At 32.0% G+C, this 17768-nt stretch overlaps 1 protein-coding gene across 2 annotated transcripts in view; it reads right to left on the bottom strand.

The window, feature by feature from the left end:
• Positions 1-17768, bottom strand: part of LOC118746024 (putative uncharacterized protein DDB_G0271606) — a 583517-nt gene that overhangs the window by 39469 nt on the left and 526280 nt on the right. The window contains exons 3-4 of one of the 2 annotated variants that reach the window (XM_036479745.1): positions 3361-3529; positions 3073-3197 (exon numbers count right to left, since the gene is read on the bottom strand). In XM_036479745.1, coding sequence (XP_036335638.1) covers positions 3073-3197; positions 3361-3529 — 294 coding nt within the window. Of the gene's footprint in view, positions 1-3072; positions 3198-3360; positions 3530-17768 lie in introns of those variants that run through there. The other variant, XM_036479746.1, reaches the window with a different exon arrangement.

The raw sequence follows: 17768 nt of genomic DNA, 5'->3' as shown, positions 1-17768 counted from the left end.
AAATTTACATATATTAGATTATTTTACATAGTATATGTATTTAGTAAAGAGAAACAATTCAGGATAGTGCCGAATGCCCCATACCTTTCATCAATATTAGCATTTTTGATCAGTTGTTTGGTAGACAAATTTTTTTTAATGAGCAAATAGGGAAACAATGTTTGATCTTAACTACTTATGTATATGGATAAGATATATAACAAAAACTCATATCTGAACAATCGGTGCTATGGGAGATACATGTAATCGTAACGATTTTCCCAGTTGGCCTTGTATAACCGATAAGTAAGCACGCCAACAATTTCATGGTTTAGCTTTGGTATACTTTTAAGTATGTCTTACTCTTCCTCTTCTAGTACTTACACATACCGGACTAAGATATCGACTCTCTTTAAGATGAATATCCCGTCAAGAAGGGAGTGGTAAACACCAAGACCGGGAGAAAGGGGGAAGTAAATTTTTACACGGATGAATCCAAGCTGGACAAAAGTTAGCTACGAAGTTTTTTCTAAAGAATTAAGACTGGAATTATCTGCTCGAATTCCGGACCGCTGCAGCGTTTATCACGCAGAAGTCCTTGCTATAAAAGAGGTGGCTGTATACCTTAATACACATGCCGTAAAGATGACCACGATTAACATCTTCTCGGTTAGCCAGGCGGCCATCAAATCAATGAACGCGGCAATGCTAAGATCAAAGGTTGCACATGAATGATATTAGAACCGTCTAAAAGGTCAGCCTAATACATATGTATCCCGGGACATAGAGATTTTGAAGGCAATTGCAGTGCAGATGTGCTAACCACGAAATGTACCAATCTTCCATTGTCCGAAACCATTGTAAGATTGGGATACTTATGGCAACCTGCAAACCAAGGATTAGAAATAACACCATTCAAAAGGCCAATAGGTCATGGTTAGATGAGGGCACTTGTACAACAACTATTTAGGTTACTATGTCTGCAAATTGCTAGGTAAAAAATCGAAGAATTGCTCAGCCTCTCGAGGGAGAACATTTCGATGGCCATGGCTTGTGTAACGGGTCATTGGTTATTTGGTAGGCACGCTTCGAGATTAGGAATATTCTCCCATGAGACGAGGAAGAAGAAGAAATAGTTGAGCAGTTCTTCTGTAGTTGCCTAGCTTTAGCTAAGTGCAGAGCGGGCTTTCTAGGTAGGCACTTTTTCCAGCTCTCTCACGGAACTAATGTGGTGGAGGAATAAAACCAATCTTACGCTTCATAAGGATGTGTTCCGTCTTTTTTTCGTCCAGCTCACAGAAACAACAGCCGATCTTGTATGAAATATTCATTTTAATAGGTGATGACGCAGGATACAAATTACCAAATTACAGTTGGAAAGTTATCCTTGCCTAGATTCATGAGCTTTTTGATGGACAGGTAAGCCAATAAGCTTGGCTTTGCTGTATCCAATAGTAATAACTTCGATAAGAGAAGAGGTGTACTTTTCGATATTACTGATGTATTTATATCAACCTAGTTATCGATGTTGTTATGGAAAAAATATATTGAAAGGATCTGTCATTGAGTACCTCATTTAAATTTTTTTAACTAATGACCTTAAATGTCAGAAGCATACTAATTAATCCCCTTCTTTGATCAGAAAAAGCGAATCTGCTGCTATCATCAATACAAGCTCTCAAGCAGATATCTATACAAATACATACAAATGCACGTATATATATACATTAGCGTGGATCACTCTTCACACAAAGAAAAGGAAGATTTTCATCGAAATTACACAATTTATTTTTATGCAGAACATTTAAGCTTAAATTCGTTTATCATCTGAAGTGATTTTCTGCAAAAAATATTATAAAAAACTATTTTTTTCTTGATTTTAGAGGTTTTTTAAATCGGCCCAGTGCACTTAAAATTTAATATTTGGCGAATTATATCGGCAGAAGTCTTTAAATATAATAAATTTTATAATTTTGATGGAAAAATCGCGACTTTTTTGGTGAGGCACCCTAATGCACATGTGTATGTATGTAAATAGCGGGGGCCAAAAATCCACTTTTTTTAGAATTTTGATTAGTAATAGCGAAAATATGGTCCATTATGCTCTAAAAAAATCAGTGTGCAAGATTAAAAATGTTGGTCAATATCTTAGGCTCGCCAAAGTCCCTCAAAATTCAAATGGTAAAAGTTTTTTTTTTGCTTATTTCGATTCTATACAAAAATTGTCCATATACCAAATTATGTAGGACTAATACTTTCGAAGATAATTGCAATTTTAGTAATAAAATGTGTTAATTGATTTATTTATCAATTTTTATTTTTTTGAGCACATTGAATTTTGATGGACTTGGGCGAGCCTTAAATATTGACCTAAAATTTTCATCTTTCACACAGATTTTTTTTTAGAGCATAATGAACCATATTTCTGCTATTACCAATCAAGATTCTAAAAAAGCGGATTTTCGGCCCCCGGTAATGTACATATGTGACTCAAATAATTGCATTTAATTTTCCTTTTTCCCTTTTCAATCGATTCTTTTTTAACTCCATACAAATGTGTGGAGGTACATACATACATCTCTTTTCTTTCCATAATTTCCTTTTAAATGCCATTTATATGGTTTTTAATTCGAAAAACTAGAGTTCTAATGCCTTTTATTTGTAGGTTTTAATCATCTAATCTTATTTCATCGTCAATTTTACGCACCTCTACATATTTATACATATGCACGTATATATGGATGTACATGATTAAACTTATGTACATCGGTGGAAATCCTCATTCGCTACACAAGCAATAATACTAACTATGTAGTGTAAAAAGGGAAATTTTGCGATAAATTACGAATTAATTGGGCCATAATAATTTCTGTGAAAATTAAGCGTATATAAATATTTAAAGTAAAACACTGAAACGGAGAAGAGACAAGACATACATACATACATATGTACAAGCAAAGCATAAATACAAATGAAAATATATGTACATTTATACTTTCGTTACCACTATGCATATGCATTTATATTTACAAAAAAAGTATATACACATATGCATGTAAGTATGTAAGCTCAATTCTTGCTACGGCTAATTACCTGGATCCGCTTTAATTAAAATGGTGCGTCGATCTGGCTCCTGATTGATTTTATTTTTAGCGCGACACTCATAGCGCCCCGTATCGGAAATGTTAAACGAACGTATGATCAGTTCAGAACGCTTTCTAAGTATTTAAAAGTGAGAGTAAATAAATGATTCCAATGTGTGAAAATATTGATGATAAATAAAAACATGAAAACATAATAAATATGTACATACATATGTAGTATCAAAAGGTAGGCAAAGCGAGATGCTTGCAAATAGATTAGTCTAATTTTTCAACTCACTTGAAATGACGAAATTTGTACAATTTACGATTACGATTAATCGATTTGCCATCCTTGAACCAGGTGACCTTGGGTGGTGGCCGTCCTTGTACTTTGCAAACAATGTGCAACTCTTTACCGATTTCCATTGTCCGATTTGTGGTTATAGTACGTATTGATGCGAGCTGTGCTGTAAAGAATTTAGAGCAAATATATTTTTGGTAATTATTAATGAGGCGATTTGTGAAATTTCAAAGCTTTATAAAATAATCGTTTTTTTAATCGAGGAGAAACGAAAAGAATTGAAGTGTATACTACTGCATTTGTAAAGGCACTGATGTGAAATAATTTTAATGCATATCGTACCTTTGCAGCAAGAGTGTCAGAAAATAATTGAGTTAAGTATGCAGAAGTGACCGCCACGTCTTTATCTATCTTGTGCACAAATTTCAGAGCTGTGTCGATTAATAACAATGTACAATATTGTATATTTTTTTGTATTGTGTATAGAAAAGTAATTTCTCAGTTTTCCCAGTTTGGCAATTTTAAGATTTTTTTGTCAATTTGATGTTGGTGGTCTCTGAACCACATTCAAAACAACTGATTGAATTGCAAATATTTTTACATTCAAAAGCCCTTTATTTGGGTCTTGGGGTCAGAAGAATCTGAGATTGCAATTTATTTTTAACAAAAATGGTCGCTAGGGTGCGCTTTAATGTAAAAACCATGGAAGGAGTATGAAGGAAAAATGCAAAAAAACGTTTCTCAATAATGTTCCTAACAATGTTCCTTCAAGTTTATTTGCACCAAAGTACACCCAGCAGTCGCGGCATTTTTGGTAAAAAAAGCTTCTTGGTGTTAATAAGCTGCAGATTCAGAGACCTCGTCAACTAAAGCCCCTTTGATGGTATAAATATTTGAAAAAAAATTAAAAATTTTTAAAATCGGTTTTATCAATTCCATTTTTATATTTATTTATTACTAGATTGAAAATATTAGTGCATTAATATGTAATCTCTACTATAATAAAACTAGTATTTATAAAAATTCGTGTTAAGTCAAAATACAAAATTTTTTTGAGTGCCTAACACAAAAGGTGGACACACTAATGCTCCATCCTAATGTAAAGCACTGCAGCGCCACTAACTATAATTTAGATTTACATTCAATTAGAAATTAATAAAAAACTATAATTTCAGAGAACAGAAAAAAGCTTAATTTTCAATTTTCTTAGTTTTTTACTTAGATCAACAATACTTTAAAACGCGTCCAACTTCCCCTAATACAATAGATTTATTTCCTGGCGAGAGCTCTCCTGCTTAAGTTTTCAAACATAAATTTTATCTAAAGTAAATAGCTGACTATGCTGCTAGACGAAACGAAGACACATAATTTATAATTAAATGAGACTTTGCTGGCGACCATGCTCTTCCAACTCATTGCTCATAAGCAGCGCCAGCAATCACTACACCCACCCACCCATAGAAATTGATGATGACAATGCACCAATTGGCAACAAAAATGGAAAAAAAAATTTAAGTAATACGTTTAAATTTCAAATAAAAACGAAATAAAGAAACAATGTTCAGTTAAATTTTTTTTAAATTGTGTATTTCAAATATAAAGAAGCAGAAAAGTGGCGAGGTGGCAAGTCAAAAAATCGGCAAATACCTCGCATATACATTGTGAGTATTTCTAAATATATTAGAATTAAGCAAATATCATATATACGTACAATTGTATATGTGTATTTGTGTACAGCTTTTTTTGTATAAAAAGCATGCTGTTTTTCACAACAACAAACACATCGAATGGCATTAAAAATATAACAAGCGTGATTCATGCATGAATTGTTACACTCGCACAACATGTTGCTTTACTTTTGTTTTAGTTTTTCGCATGCAATACGGCATGGCGTATGAGCAACATGAGGCAACTTGTTAAGTAAAACGTACCAAAACAAATTTTATGGGAATCGAAAACATTGCAAAATTAATATTAAACATATTCTTAGTACAATTAAGCTAGAAAAGGGCTACTAAGTATTCATTGAGAAAAAGTTGAACTGATAAATAAAACTCAAGTTTTCAATACTCATTTTTATAAGCCGCTCTTGTAGAAGTATTTATACAAGTATTTTAACCATTATCAATTTTTTTAATAACTTTTCTATCAAATTGGTTCGTTTTTCAGAAAGTGATGATAATGACTACGGTATGTTAGGTTAGCTTAAGTTGAAAGTTCACAAAGCGATCTCACATGGATAGACCAACTAAGTCTATAGTGTTACCAGAAACATTTAATATAGCTGTGCCTGAGTTATAAATCTAGAAAATTTTGTATAGAGTGTAACTGCTACTTTGATAAGATCGAGGAAACTTTCGTGATTATTTCTGGATAGTCAATTTCACACTTTAAATAGTAGGAGACTGCTAAGGTATTTGCATACGCAGGTAACGTGACGGTTTTTCTATGGATAGATTCTTGAACAGATGTCTGAGAGATGGTGGTGAATGTAGATATCGACGTCCCAGTTTCACCAAAGCTGGGGAATAGCAGAGAAGGGTTGGAAGTTCTCGATTTTATCATCGTATCGAAGTAAAACTTCGGCAGTAGGAAGCCAGCTTTCCTGGCAAGCATCTCTATTGGACAGGGGGCTGGTTGAGCTATCCCACAAGCCGGTTTTAAGACCAAATTTATTTTTGAGTCACTGAGTACAAAAAATTCTTATTGCTCATGCCAAACAACAGAACTATGTGTGTATATCTAACGAAAAGAGATAATTATATAATTTATCGTAAATAAATCAGTGTGCCGCAAATATCTGACCGGAATGTGAAGCGGTATCCTTTGTAGGATAGCCAATAACAGCGTCAGTGAAAATGATAAGAATAAATTAATAAATATCCGCGAGTAGATTTAAGTTTCAAGGCAATCAGCGCGACAGGATCATGGGATCAGGAAAGTTTAAAGAACATAATCTATATATTAATACGCTAACATATATTTTATCCGCATTAGTTTGGCGAATGAACCGAACCGATGTTAAAACAATTGGTTGAAAATTACAGCTAAAATCGTATTTTCAAAATTTCCGTATTTGTGTATAGTTGTTGTTGCAACCTGTTCAATTTGAGTTGTTATCACATTTTGTTTTACTTTGAAATGGAACTTTGTAATAAAGATAAAGTGAAGATGAAGAAAGAAATGATGAAAATGACATTGTTTTCAGAATACATAATATACATAAAAATTATGGTAATTGAATTGGTAAGAAAATGCATTGAAATTTTATAATAAGAATAGAAATATATGCAGTCATCAGAAATTTAGTTACCGAATGTTATCAAATTTCTTGTCACCGAAGTTTATAGTTATGGAAATTTACTGTATCATCCATGTTTATTAAGTTATCGAAATGTGTCGTGTTATTGAAATTGGTCAATGTTTATTGAATTGTACCGATAGTTTTCGAGTTATAAAAATTTATCGAATCATCGAAATTTATCAAGTTATCGAAGTTTATCGAGTTAACGACATTTATCGAGTTGTCGAGTTTTGTCGAAATTTTTTGGTAGTTATCGAAATGTGTTGGTAGCTAAAGACATTTGTCGGTTTATGGAATCGAGGCTTTTGGAAATTTGGATCTATATCTCGTTATCGAAACTTCTAGAATAATGTGAATTTATCAAGTTATCACTCTTTATAGAATTTAATCGAGTTACCAGTGTATCGAGCTATCGAAATTTTCCATAGATATGGAAATTTATGGAGCTATCAAAATCGAGTTATCAATAAATCGAGATATTTAAATTTTTTAGTAACCGAAATTTATCCAGTTCTGGATGTTTAGGCGCGACTGCTAACACCGGGCGCCTAAATTCGTGCTATGGACTGCTGCATGTGCAAAAATTTCCTTTATGCAATTTATGAAATTTTTGCACATGCACTTTTCAACTGCCATGCAAATGAACTTTCTTAAGTTTCAATTAGATGGCACTTTAAAGTATGCTCGGCCTAGTCTGATGCATCCTCCGGACACTGCTTCCGGAGCATTTTGCGGACTCTGTATGACATACATGTAAACATACTGGTCTCCCCTCTCACTGAGTTATTCACTGAAAACGCACAGTTATTTAAATTTATCGATAGTTAGCGAAGCTTTTAGAGTTAACGGAATTTATCGACTTGACTTTTCTGCATTGATAAAAAGCAATCATCATTTTTAGTATTTCACGAGAAATTGGCATATCCTATTACCAACTGATTTGAGAAACTCCACAAGTTCAATTTCAAGTGGGGGTTCTCATATTACGCGCTTAAGTCAAATAAAGGAATGGGGAATATTCACTGCACGTTCAATGATTTCAAAAACACTAAAAGTCATTCTTTATTGTTGCTAAAATAAATTGAGTAGTCCACTTGCAAAGTGCGCTATGTAAAATTTCTTTGATTTTTAGTTTTTGGAGGATTACGTACCAGTATTTATAGTAGTTTCATGTGCACTAACAAGACAGTGCAAAATATCTTTTTATATTCTGAAAAAAATAGCATCAAATGTTAACTCTTCTTCCAAAAGTCGCTATCATACTTGTTTATAAACTTTCAAAAGTATACATCTTCTGATGAACTTAGAAAACTGCTTTAGGTCATATAGGCTGTTAATGTTATCTTATGTCATGTTATGTTATGTTACAATTTTGCAAGGCTCTTATTTATCAAAATTTTCAGGTAATAATAAAAAAAGATTCAATTTAAATGTTACTTGTTGTCGTAGCGGTTTTTTCAAATTTATGGCTTTCTATTATAAAATCACATAACGCTGTTTGCAAGTGGACTACTCAATTCTGATGATGTTCGAGAGCACAACAATTACCCAATTGAATTTTTGAACCATTTAGCTATCAGAGGATTGCCTTTACATACACTGGTATGCAAAAAAAAAACAAAGAACGCTTTGTTGAATGGTACTTGCATGCGTGAAACAAATGCATAAAAACTCTTTAGATTGCGAAGTTTTAAGTGGCATTTCAAGTGGCTTGCTAAATAATATTAATTCTTCGCATTCATTTATCCTATTTTGGCACTCTTTTGGCGTTTTCGTTCCACCGTACATAGTCTCTAATCATTCTCGCTTTTTGTAGGACCTTTATTTACTCATGGACAATTGTGTGCTATTGCCATTAGACTTCGTTTTCGTTATTCAGATCGCAGTTCTAAATTTCAGATACTCCAGACCAAGGTCATTTGTTTGACGATAAAAGGTATTTTATAAAAAACATTGGGCATAGAGAAATTTTTGCGCCGTTAAACTGTAACGCAAATAAGATATAAAAAAAGATATGTAAACGTTTAGTCGCGTTTTAGTTCGAACGCACGAGATTTTCTTTTGAGTAACTTTGTGCCTTAAATATTAATCGTCGTGCTATGCTAGGGCTCTAAAAAAACTAGAAAAGTGATCGAATTACAACAGTAACTGGCACTCCTAGTGCATAATAAATTTTGGGAACAAGAAACGCGTCTTAACGGCCCAAGGATACTGCCTTAAGAGACCTCGGAACTTGCATTAAAATGGCATTTTCGCTCAAAATTGTGCAGTAGCTATCAGCTACGTATGATCTCACTAACATTTTCGGTCGAGTTCTGAAATAATTTGTCGAGCAGGGTACTAGGCAAAGTCCTTACTGTGGACCGTAACCTAAAGAGGTTTCCAGATCTTAAAGAAGTAACAGTATACTTACAATATGCATAGAATGGTAATATAACCGGACGATCTCTCATTTTTGCGAATCAAACGTCGCATATTCTCATTGAGCGTAAGGCCGTGTAGATGTATTTTGGCAACACTGAAATATTTTATTAACTTTCTGAGGGAGTTAGGCTTAGAAGAAGTGTTTCATCTATTTGAAATTCGACCCTGAATTCACCACAAAGAGTAAGATCGCGCACGTTTTTTTCCTTATCATTAAGCTGTTTTCACTGTACATATTTCGAATAAGTAATATTTTTCCGGAAATTATTATATAAAAAGTTGGATTGAAAGTTTCGGCACTTAACGCTTTTGAATAACTAAAAGTAAAAAGAAAAACTACACCTTTGAGGCTACAATGACAACAACAACTTTACTCTGCATATCCCTCGAAGTGGAGACTGCAATTTCGTTGAAGATTTCATTATTGAACAAATAACATATGTGGCAACTGATGCCACTCTAAAATTGCACTTATGACTTACCAAAGAAAATATTTTATATATTTTGACCAAATTATTTTGGATGGCATTGCATGTAGATACTTTTGCATATATGCATGGATGTATGTTTAAACATTAAATCATGAAAAACGCTCGCCAACAACTCTAACTAAATTTACTAAATTACTAAATTAAAAATAAATCACGTGCTGTCTACGTACATATATGCACATAAATACACTAAATACTCGTAGCATTAGTACATACATACATATTTACATACGTACATTTATCAAAAATAAATAAATTTTTAAGCTGCCAAATAAAACTTTATTTTTGAACAAATTGGCTTGATTTCTTTTACTGATTTGCACTTTTGAATTTACTTAGCTATTTTAAGCCATATCTTTTTTTACAGATCGGACGACCTTCCTATCAAGTACGTGCTTTGCAGTTTTTAAAATTTTTATTTGTTGTTGCTCAAATCATTGGTACGATTTATTTTGGTTAATGTGTCACATACCTCGACTTCGATTCATTGATGATTCATAGCGAATTGCATAACTGCGTAAAGTGTTGGGCGTAAGAGTGCCAAGCATAAATATGTATGTACATACATCAATACATACATACATATGTGTGTGAAGCAAAAGAGACGTGCAACAATGTCGGCTGACTTAACATCACATGTTGAGATGCATATATGCATGTATGTACATACTTATCTATGTACGATATTTACCCTTGGCGGCTATGAATAATGAGAAATCAATGCGGTTACGTATACGACCGTGCGCACCGTAATGATTGCCACTAAAGCTGCTATGTTGTACATGTTCAAATAAAAGTCTCAGGGTATTAGTGTTGGCATATGTAGATAAGTTTATGTATATGTTCTACATATGGAGAGGAAAATCTTGAATTTTGTACAGCTGAAAATTGTAGTTATGCATCGTGGGTGTTGTTGTTTAGCTTGCCTAAGTGTTTTGCTTCAAATCGAAAGAATGAAAATTATTGGTCAGAATTTCCCATTTATCATATAACGAAGTTCTTTTAAGAGCAAAAATTAAATGTTTTTTGAAAGTTTGTGCAAAATTCTAAATTTCACAATTTCGCAGAGTTTGCAAAATTATGTTTTGTATATCTCAAATAGTTACAAAAATGGATTTGGTCTCTTTTTAAAGGTGATATTTAGAGCTATTAATTATATGTAATTAATTGTAAAAAATATATCGAAAATTTTAAAAATTTAAAAATTACAGAATATAGAATTTAAAAAACCGTAAAAGCAACAATTTTTTAACATTTCTTTATACAATTCATCCAATTGATCCTTAAAGATCCTCAGATTTTTAAAGTGTTCTTTTTAAGATAATAATTTTTAAAATTAAAAAAAAAAAAAACATTTTTATTTCAATCTCTAATGAAAGTGACGTTAAAAAATTTATATTTCATTTAAATCTATTTTTAGTTTTTAATTTCGAGTTTGTATTTTGTTTTCAAAGTTAAAAAATGCATATCTTAAAAGAAACCATTCTCGAAAATATCAAGATCTATTATAATCGGCTGGAGGTATTTTATGAAAAATAATTGAAACAAAGAATATATAAGTTTTTGCTTTTACAGTTTTTAAACTTAAAAATTTTGGATTTTGTCATTTTATTTCAAATGTATCTTCGCTAAATAGTCACAAGCAAGTTAAAGGTAAACAGCATCCATTATTGTAACTATAATAGTTTTTGAGATATTCAAAACATAACCTTGTAAAATTCGGGAAATTGTGAAATTTCGAACGTTCGAATATTATGTTTTTTTTTTTATTTTTTTAATTTTTTGCTTTGGCATATTTGGCTGCATGTTAAAAGAAAAGTTCTGACCAAAATACTGATTTTCTCATCATTTATAAATACATATCTCACACCGTCTTCAAAAGAGTCAAAACTCAAAATTGGGCATTTTTGAGATTATGCGCTAAAAATGTACACAGAGCTTCTATTTACCCTTCAGCAAAAGCTGGAGAAAATTTTTGTTATAATTTGTTAAAAAACCTCAGGTAAAGTCGCCCTTGCCCATATGATTATCATGTGCTAAAAAATAGTTTTTCGCATTTTCTGACAAACGTGTTATTTTGAGTTGTGACTCCTTTGAAGATGGTCTGTGATATGTACATATAACTTAAAACCAAAACTTTGAGTTTGCTTATTTAAAATATCTTGCTTATGATTTAGTGATAAATTTAAGTCCATACAGCCACCGAATTTTGAAAGCTCGAAAATTTCCACAGAAATCAATAAATTTGTAATTCATCTATGCCGCCGAGTATAATTATGAAAGATCCGCAGAGTTTATTATTTTTATCTATAAAGTCGAAAATAAAGTAATGAAATCTATATATTTCTATATATATATATTATTCCGCTTATGGCAGAAACACTTTGGTTTAGCAAACAAATTTCGTTTGAAAACTATCATTAAATATACTTTGTACGCACTTACACATCTCTATGGCATAAAATTATAACAAATATAAATAAAACTCACTTTCAAAAGAATTAACATAAATAGCAGCAAGTGTCTGCGTGCCGCTTGCTTTGGCTTCATCGGTTGGCGCCCATCTGTTGCTCGTAAAATCCAAAAGATTTTATACTTTATTCGATTTTGATCTAACTTAAAACTTTCCACATTATTGTTGGTTTTTTAATTTTTTTGTTGTCGTTATTGAGTTCTGTGGTATTTTATGACACGCCTTGTATGTGCGTACATATGTATGTATGTATATAGTATGTATGTAATGTATTTAACTCATCACCTCTGGCAGCATACGGAGGGTTGGTTGATATTATTAGTACAAATGTTGGATGTTTTTGTACAATATTTATGTACAAATGTATGTACATACATACAAAAGCAGTACAGTGACTCAAAAAGTGTTCATTTTATTTTCATATCTGCCATGTTTAAAAAAAAATTATTTTTCTATACAAGTACTTTCCAGGCATTAATCAAAACCACATATCGAGGGCTTATATTCAATGTTTCCTATCTGCAGTTTTTAAAAGCTGAGATTCCTATAAAAAAATCGACCGCAGTTGAGTTGACTAAAATTGTATGGGTTATAAAACTGCTTACCCAAAAATTTCTAAAGGTTCCGAATAAAAGGTGGAAATTTTGATAACAATTTATTGAATTTTCATAAATTTTGTATAGAGTTTGAAACTATGATTTATATGGTTTTGGTTAAAACTTAGACGGTATTTTTATAGAAAAATAATTAAAATTTAGCTCGAAAAACATTACGAATATTAAAAAAAAATCAACACTGTATATTTAGGTATATACATATGGTGCAGTTTTTTCATTGAGCTTCATTTTAAACTGTTCAGACTTCAACCACAGACGCGGTTTAAAATAATTTGGCAGCTGTGCCCCGTTGTCCGTAATTTTTAATGTGTTTTAAGCAACAATCATATCTTAATTATTTTAAATAATGTCTAAAAATATAGCGCCCACCTAGAATGGAGATCGTTAAACTTTTTATAAAACCCATACATGTTTGATAAAAAAATGTATTTCTTCACATTATATCGGGCCCTAACCGCCAAAATAACGTAAGCGACATTTTTTTCCAAAATTCTCTTTTGGATGCAGAAATGCATCTAGATGCTCTAGAAATACATGTCGCTTACGTTATTTTGGCGGTTATCTGTGAATTGCTCATCTCTTGAGAAAGCATCGTCTCCATTGTATTTTTTGTATTTATTCGGCGATGTCATATAAAATAGCATTGAAATATTTTTTTTTCCAAAGTTGAAATGTATACATATTAAGGCGAAGGTTTGATATATCGAATGGGTAACGGATACCAACGTTTTTTTTCAAGTATTGGGTACCGAAAATCATCACATCACTACTTCCATGGCATTGTGATATAGCGAAACCTCGGAGATCTAAAGAATATGGTTTTAAGCAATGGGTTCACTGTTCAGGATTTATACGCCTCGAAATTTGATGTAGCTCACTTTATTTTACTTTCACTTACACATCAATTAATAAGCTGTGGTGTAGCTTCCGTGAATTCTATTAAAAGCCTGCTAGCTTGACCTAACCTAAACTAACCTAACTTAGTCGAATCTACCCTAACTTAACTTAGTGTAACTATAAGTATATTTAATCATACTCCTAATTAAGTTTTTGTTATTCAAGTCATTAACACCACTTCTGCGTAAACAACATCAGCATGCGAAAGTGTTGCATATTTTAATATTTTTATTTTTTAATACTTCTGACGTCGATAAATTTATTTTGCCGGTATTTGCGCTTGAAGCGCCTGCTCTTTATTACTATTTAACAAGCGAGTTGCGTTGAAGTTAATAATTGGCAGAATGTATTTTTTTTCAATTTTAATTGCATGTGTATCTACATACATATGTATGTATGTCGTTATTTTTCAATGCTAAATGCACAGACAGCTCAGTAAATTTCTTAACGACATTATTAACTCATAAACAATTGTCTTGATTATGTCATTAACGAGCGTGAAGAGTTATAATGAGAAGGAGGCGATGTCTCACTGAAGCTGTCCACTTGAACTCAAGCAGCAGCAGTATTAAATTCTCACGATTCAGAATTACTAGTAACAAGAAGAAGCAGTGCAAAATCAAAAATTAATAAAAAAAACTACGAGTTTATATATAAACTCCAAGTAGGCCATAAAAAAAATAACACGAAAAATCCACCAATTTAACTAAAATTCAGTGGAGCTGCTATCTTTGAAATTGGCTTCATCGTATTCACCTTCCCACTCTGTTACTTTTAGTGAGCACACTTGTCATGTTGAAGTTTATATGCATGTTTGCGTGCATGTGTAGATCAGTCGGCTCATTTGTTGTCTTGCAAAAATCGCGTATCATTACGACTTAATTGTGACATTTTTATGACTGCACAGAAGTGGCAGACGCAGACGCAGACGCAGTAGCAGCAGCAGCAGCGCCCGAATTGAGTCGCATACAAAAATCACACAAGCGGCCACCAGCTGTGGCTTGAATTTTAGTCTAAAAAAAAAATACGAACACTTTTCTTGAATTTTTATTAGTGGAAGTGTTGTCATTGGAATTGTGCGAAAATTTGCACAAAAATTCCATAATTTAGGTAGGAAATTTATGCTGACATAAAAATGTTTATCACCTGAACAAGTTGTAGAAGTAATAAAAATATAATTACGATTAAAAAATGTTATAAATGTGATAGTCACCAAATTTCAATAAAACAAAGCCATTCGTGTTTTTAGAGGTTTTAGAGGTGCGTTCCAACACAAGGTAGGGTCCAATTAGATTTTATAGAAATGATTTTTCTAAATAGCTCACAGAACCGGTCAAAATGAGATGGTGTGTGTTTTTTTATTTTTATTTCTTTGGCAAAGTAACAAAATAAAACACGGAAATTAATCAAAATTAGGCCTTTATATGAGAAAAGAGACTAATTACACTTATCTTGAATCAAAGCCAAGGCAAAAACAGCGTTCATATATCTAGGACATATTTAGATCGGTAAATCTGGATATGCCCTTCGTTTTTTTCGGACTGGCTCTTGTTGGCGAATAATTGCCATTTTGCCGAATTTTCACTTTCCAAAATTTTGATGCTTTCCAACTTTTAATGGAAGGAACAACTTAAAAATATCAGATGAAGTTAGTGGTAAAGTGTGCCAAACCTTATCGACGAAGCTTAGTTGAGAGAGTATAATTATTCAGTTTCATAGTCCCGCAAAGGTAATTGGAGAACATATAATTCAATAAATCTTTGTACTCAAATCCGACGAAAGCATTTGGCTCTCCAGAATTTTAGATTTGGAAGAATTTCGGTTAGAAATTTTCTTTCCGAAAGTTATACGAAATTCTTTATTTCACATTTTTTTTAAATATCAGTTTTTGGACTTTGGAAATTCAATTTTTTTACAAACCCTAATAGCCAGTTTCACGAAAGTAAATATTTAAATGAAAAATGATGTTTTTATTAGAATTTAGTATGAAACCTGACAAAAGGGAAAAATTCATTTTCACTTAAATTTCTGGTGAAACCGGCATATATAAAAATACGTTAAACAATTTTTATTTAATTAAAATTTATATGTAACTTAAAGTTTGAAAAATTGAAAGTTCATATCTTAGAAAAACCTCTTAAAACTTCTTGATCTTTTAAGATCAGTTAGAGGTACGGTATAAAAAAATTTGCTAACAATTTATATAAGCTTTAAATTAAAAAATTCTGCAATTTTTTATTTTTCGAATTTTCTTATATATCCCCAAATATAACCTTTAAAACGAGGTAACTATAATTTTTGAGATATTAAAAAAATAAACTTGCAAAATCCGGAAAATTGTGGAATTTTTATCTTTCCAATTTTTTTTACCTTTGGCAGAACTTTGTTGCATGATAAAAAAAAAGTTCTGACCAAAAAGTATCCAAATCAAAAAGGGTCGACTTCAACCATTTGTTGATTTGTCATTGATTGATCCCTCTATTGAAGGCGCTGTATTACTGTAGGCTTCTTCAGATTTAAGACACACACAAAATAAAACTTCTCTTAATTGAAGCAATCAAAATGAAGAAAAATGGGAACGAAACAGCACTAAAGAAGTTTTATCCTCTTTTCATGCCCAACATCTCTTCAAAATGATAGATTACATCCACGGTTTCATATTTTCGTGTACGTTTTACACATTCCAAAGAAAAATTACGCATTCGGGAGAATTTTTTACTCATTCGGAAGAATTTTCGACCTTAAAGTAAGGAAAGTTTTTCTTTGATCCAGAGATGGATTTTTGATTCAGTGCAGCATGGAGACAAACACTGCAAACTGGAGCAGAAGCTCGACCATGAACTGTCCACAGAGATTAACACTGTTTTTCAGATACAAATATTGAGTATTGCGGTTGTATTGCAGAGTAAGAAATGATTTGACCAAACAAAAATTTTGGGAAATTTTGCTGTTTCCTGTTATATTTAAATAAAAGGAAAACATTATTGATAAATTTATCGATATTGTGAGGTAAAAATAGTAGAAAGCGGTACAGAAATCATTCCTGTTTTTGAAAGTATTCGTATATTGCTGAGGTTCTTAAGAAGTATAATAGCGTAAGCTTAGAGAAGCTTTTAGGCTTATCGTGATCAGTGTTGCCGTTTTGATCCGTATACTTCAGCTGCAGAGAGTATATTTTCAGATCTAAAATTGATCCATTTTGAAAAGGGAAATATAATTTCATTACAAACTCTTGAGAATATGATGGGGCGTATTCATACTAAAAGCAAAGTCGCCACTGAAGGCAGTCTCAGCTTTTTAACATAATTTCCAACGAGTTTAACGTGGAATGTATCACATAATTTTATAATTAACGTAACATATACATATTTGAATTCAAGCTTCTATAAAATCTATGCATAATATTTTTGTTCGTCCCTATACAAGGTTAAAAACAATAATCTCCTTTTCGATAGATTGTCATACTATGTAAAATATCTTTGTTCATCTACAAACATACATATCTATGTGTATGAATGCGAATTACAAGATTTTTCGGTTATTGACCACAATAAAAAGCAAAGGTATGAAACCAAATAGCGTTTTTTTAAGTTTTTTCTAACTTGATACTTTTGATACATAAATAAAAAATTTGTGATAAATTTGATCAATTTTTTGTTTCTTTTACGATACATTTTTTCATGATGCCGCGGCAACACTGATCGTGATACTAATTAATATTCATTTAAAAATTTAGGTCATTCGTAAACTATTGCATTTTCACCCTCGTAACCATGGCAGTGATAAGAAAATTTTCTATAAAGTATTTATGCTATTTTACTGCATTTTTATTTTCTCTGCTTATATGTAGTTATGAATGAAGAAGTTGTTTAAAATCAATTACAAGTAATACCATAACATAACATAAGTGGCTGCCGTCGGTGTGAGACAAGCGCCAGTGACTGGAAACATGTAGGCAGAGCAAAAGAAAATCTCTTTTGGCTTTATGGAAAATTGTTCCATTGAATGAATAAATTAAGCAAAACTTCCACCGATCGCAATTCTTTATTGCATCAGCTGGCTGACCAACTCAGCTGCAGTCTGTGCAACGCATTAAATACCCATTTTGTGTGTTTCCATTCTGCTTCTTTATAGCCTTGTGGTTTTTGGTGCCATTTTGCTAATTAAAAGAAACCTAACGTGTTTTTTTTAAATATCTC

The sequence above is a fragment of the Rhagoletis pomonella genome, unplaced genomic scaffold, assembly GCF_013731165.1.
Source record: "Rhagoletis pomonella isolate Grant_MI unplaced genomic scaffold, Rhpom_1.0 Rhpom_scaffold_00010, whole genome shotgun sequence".
NCBI classification, from domain to species: domain Eukaryota; kingdom Metazoa; phylum Arthropoda; class Insecta; order Diptera; family Tephritidae; genus Rhagoletis; species Rhagoletis pomonella.
This window is presented reverse-complemented; position numbering and strand designations above follow the sequence as displayed.